Source organism: Ranitomeya variabilis, chromosome 7, assembly GCF_051348905.1.
Source record: "Ranitomeya variabilis isolate aRanVar5 chromosome 7, aRanVar5.hap1, whole genome shotgun sequence".
Lineage (NCBI taxonomy): Eukaryota > Metazoa > Chordata > Amphibia > Anura > Dendrobatidae > Ranitomeya > Ranitomeya variabilis.
Genome location: NC_135238.1, coordinates 45443558 through 45447940, shown reverse-complemented (window position 1 = coordinate 45447940; position 4383 = coordinate 45443558). Strand labels below are relative to the sequence as shown.

The window sequence follows — 4383 nt, the reverse complement described above, 5'->3', positions numbered from 1 at the left end:
TTGTCCTTTTAGTCTTACAGGAAGCTCCTTTTGAACCGCTTCAGGACATTTTGCTCACCTTGCTATCCTGGAAGTTGTTTTTCTTGTTTCAATCACATCAGTAAGGCGGGTTTCGGAGCTGGCTGCTCTGTCCTGTCGGGCGCCTTTCCTTATTTTCCATCTGGACAAGGTTGTCCTCAGGCCGTCCCCATCCTTTTTGCCCAAGGTTGTCTCATCCTTTCAACTTAATGAGGACGCTGTTCTTCTTTCATTTTGTCCGACTCCAGTCCACATGGTGGAAAAGGCTTTCCATACTCTGGATGTAGTCAGAGCTCTGAGAAGGTATATCTCGAGGATGGTGTCCTTCCAAAGGTCGGATTTCTTGTTCGTGTTCCTGAGGGTCACAGGAAGGGTCTAGCCGTTTCGAAGGCCATGATGGCTACATGGATACGTTCCACCATTCAGGAGTCCTACAGCATCAGAGATAAGCCTATCCCAACGGGCATCAGAGCACACTCCGCTCGGTCAGTGGGTGCTTCTTGGGCCATTCGGCATTGGTGGAGCAGGTCTGTAAAGCCGCAACTTGATCCAGCTTACATACTTTCTCGAAGCACTATAATGGTCATACTCAAACTTTGGCTGATTTGCTTAATTATTGTATTGTTAATGTTGTTACTTATGACTGTTGTGTTTGAAACTGTTAAGCTGTAAAGCGCTGCAGAATATGTTGGCGCTATATAAAGATTATTACTAGTATGCGGGGAAAAATTCTGCAGGCTGTGGTGGCACACATCTAGACAGTTGTTACGTGAAGCCTGATGTTTTCGGTTGTTGTTTCCCACCCAGTGACTGCTTTGGGACGTTCCATGGTCCTGTATCCCCCAACTAGGCTAAGGAGAAACAGAGGTTTTTGTGTACTCACCATAAAATCCTTTTCCCCGAGCCACTCATTGGGGGACACAGCACCCAACCTGTTAGCCTAATGGCTTGTGCTTGTTCCTTTTTTTGACATGTTGTTGTACTCTTATGTATTATTAATGTTCTCCTACTGCTTTTGCACTGAACTGGTTCTCTGGGAGCCAGCACGAGGGTGTATACTGCAGGGGAGAAGCTAACTTTCTTTGTATTAACTTGGTGTCGGCCTCCTAGTGGCAGAAGCATACACCCATGGTCTGTGTCCCCCAATGATTGGCTCGGAGAAAAGGATTTTACGGTGAGTACACAAAAATACCCAGTTTTTAACCACTAAAGTATACATAAAAAACCTTACAAGTTTGCTATCACCATAATTGTACTGACCTGAAGAATCATGTTGAACAGCAACAAAACAAAATCCAATGATGGAATTCCTCTTTAAGAAGCCGGTTTGTAGTTGCCATCGTTCCCATTAGATCAGTTTTAGGAGGACGTCCATTATCACATTGGCAAGTTAATGGGAGCCGCTCTGCTCACTTCTGCTGTGTTTTTGGTTTTTGTAGATGCTTCTCATCAATCAAAGAAATTTTTTTTTGTTTTGTTTTTTTAGCCCAAGACTAACCGTGGTGGTGGTGAAGAAAAGAATAAATGCCAGATTCTTTGCCAATATGGGCGGCCGGCTCCAGAATCCACCACCGGGAACAATCGTTGATAGTGAAGTCACCAGACCTGAATGGTTAGTACATATGTGCCCAGAATAAGTATGGAGGGAGGACTAGTAATGTCTGAAGTGTGACTCCTGGGAGACCCCCACCTTACTTCAGACCCCACACTGGGAGATGTCTGGCAGTCAAGTAAATGAGGATGAGCTGCAATACCAGACACTGCCACATAAAAAGAGTAGCGCTGGTTTCTGATTTCAGACACCCCCTTTAATCCAGATCAAGGGAAAGTGGACACTAGGAGGTATTTTACTGTAAACCCCCCGACGTTTTAAATATTTCCATAGATCTCTGTTCCTATGGGCTCCTTGGTCGGGAGGCTCAAACATAGTGTGCTCAGTATCTTAAAGGGGTTGTCTATTACATGTAAAAAAAAAATTAGCCAATGGGGGGGTCTTAAATGAAAAAAAGCCCCCTACCGGACCCCTGACATTCCTCTGTGATACAGATCAATCCTCTTCCTGCTGAGACAGAATGTGATCGCTGAAGGGCATCAGTCATCACTAACTGGCTGCAGCGGTCACTTTGTGTTCCTTGCTGGAAGAAGTGCGGAGACTCTCAGGGATGGGAGGACACAGGCAGCGTTACAAAGAAGTGGTGGGGCTCTTGTATCTTTTTGAACTTTAAGACACCTTTGGGCCCAATCTTAATATAACATATACTGGACATCCCCTTTAATAAAGTGACCAGCAGCGATCTGACCGATGCTCTCAGCAATTAATCCATACTTCTTCTGTAAAGTCTCCGGAACAGAACTTGCTCAGAGGAGGCATGGACTTTAGGGCAACCACAAAAAGCTTAGCCAAATCCATTGTTCACGGACTTTCCTGAGTTTCCATAGTTGTCAGGTTAAACTGAAAGAAATGGAGTACAAGTCAGTATGTATGGAAGCTAGGAGCATGTTCACACGGGCCATCAATACAGAACAAAGACAGAAAATATCCTGCTGTAAGTAGAAGCAATCGTGCATATGGATAACACTGGGTATTTAATAAACACTGATTTTATAAAAGAAAAGTGAAAGCCATCCCAGCAACGTCAGTGTGCCCGAGTTCGGGATGGTGTTGACGAAGCACCCGATGTTCTCTATATCCACTACGCCTTTTACTTACAGAAGGTATTTATTGTGTTTGTTTTGGGACTTAGAGTTGCCAGGTTGCTCTCGATAGATTAGTGATGGCTGACACCATCGTCTATAAACCATTAACGCCCGTGTTGTCTGCTTCCGCCAAGGTATGACTTCTTCATCATCAGCCAGTCTGTGAGACAAGGGACCGTCTCCCCCACACATTACAACGTGGTGTACGACACCGGAGGCCTGAAGCCCGACCACATGCAGCGCCTGACCTACAAGCTCTGCCACCAGTACTATAACTGGCCTGTACGTAGTTACTGGGAGATTACTGGAGAAGGGACTTCAGGAGTCCTGCCTGTTCACTGTTTTTTTTTTTCCTCTTAGGGTGTCATCAGAGTTCCAGCACCGTGTCAGTACGCCCACAAGCTGGCCTTCCTGGTCGGGCAAAGCATCCACAGAGAGCCCCACAATTCTCTGTCCAGTCTCCTGTACTACCTGTAGAAATTGTGCAGGGCTGGGGATTGTTCAAGTGTCTGGTTTGAATTTAAGTTTTTACTACCTGTAGAAATTGTGCAGGGCTGAGGATTGTTCAAGTGTCTGGTTTGAATTGAAGTTTTTGAAAAAATTGGCAGAGTTGGAAAAGCCAAAAGTAGCAGCAACCAAATTGTAGCTGTCATATATATTTATTTTCTTTACTTTTATTTTATTAATTGGAAATTATATTGGTTAATGTTGACAAAAGGTTTAATAAAATAGTTATGTTCTGGCTTCTCAATCATCCGATGTTTATTAGACTTGAGATTTTTCTGCTAATTTTGCAGAGGAGCTAGGTTGTTCCAATAAAATCTTCCATCTTTCAGCCAAAGAGAAATCATCCATCCTTCGGTATCGGAAGAGCCAGGGTGCACAATACTTGCCTTTTTGTAAGAGCAAAGTGGCTTCTTTAGAGCTGAACCAACATTTCTAGGCATCCATTCAAAATCAGACTTTCTCCTTCGCCTCATTGGGGGACACAGCCCGTGGGTGTATGCTGCTGCCAGTAGGAGGCTGACACTAAGTGATACACAGAAAGTTCGCTCCTCCCCTGCAGTATACACCCTCCTGCTGGCTCTCAGCTCCTCCCCTGCAGTATACACCCTCCTGCTGGCTCTCAGCTCCTCCCCTGCAGTATACACCCTCCTGCTGGCTCTCCGCTCCTCCCCTGCAGTATACACCCTCCTGCTGGCTCTCAGCTCCTCCCTTGCAGTATACACCCTCCTGCTGGCTCTCGGCTCCTCCCCTGCAGTATACACCCTCCTGCTGGCTCTCAGCTCCTCCCCTGCAGTATACACCCTCCTGCTGGCTCTCAGCTCCTCCCCTGCAGTATACACCCTCCTGCTGGCTCTCAGCTCCTCCCCTGCAGTATACACCCTCCTGCTGGCTCTCAGCTCCTCCCCTGCAGTATACACCCTCCTGCTGGCTCCCAGCTAACCAGTTCTTGCTTAGTGTCCGTAGGAGGCACATGGGTCTGGTTCAGACCCTAACGTTTTTATTTTATTTTTTACTTTTCTGTACATTTTTATTTTTTAAAGGGCCACTGTCGCCCCCCTCCAGCCGTTATAAACTAAAAGAGCCACCTTGTGCAGCAGTAATGCTGCAGTCTAACAAGGTGGCTCTTTTAGTTTATGATTCAGTTATTCCCTCAATAAAGCG

General features: G+C 45.9%; 1 protein-coding gene across 1 annotated transcript; it reads left to right on the top strand.

Moving 5' to 3' along the window:
* The first annotated feature begins 1483 nt into the window (after positions 1 to 1483).
* On the top strand, positions 1484 to 3466 carry LOC143784926 (piwi-like protein 1). Its single transcript, XM_077273547.1, has 3 exons — positions 1484 to 1630; positions 2850 to 2997; positions 3076 to 3466. The coding sequence occupies exons 1-3, from the start codon at positions 1563 to 1565 to the stop codon at positions 3190 to 3192; spliced, it is 333 nt and encodes a 110-aa protein (XP_077129662.1). The 5' UTR covers positions 1484 to 1562; the 3' UTR covers positions 3193 to 3466.
* The last annotated feature ends 917 nt before the right edge of the window (positions 3467 to 4383 follow it).

What these genes read in the sequence shown, in the direction of transcription:
- LOC143784926 (XM_077273547.1), top strand. Translation starts at nt 1,563, where the DNA reads ATGGGCGGCCGGCTCCAGAATCCACCACCGGGAACAATCGTTGATAGT. An exon ending in GAAGTCACCAGACCTGAATG is followed by an intron (nt 1,631 to 2,849) that starts GTTAGTACATAT and finishes GCTTCCGCCAAG; the next exon opens with GTATGACTTCTTCATCATCA. An exon ending in ACCAGTACTATAACTGGCCT is followed by an intron (nt 2,998 to 3,075) that starts GTACGTAGTTAC and finishes TTTTCCTCTTAG; the next exon opens with GGTGTCATCAGAGTTCCAGC.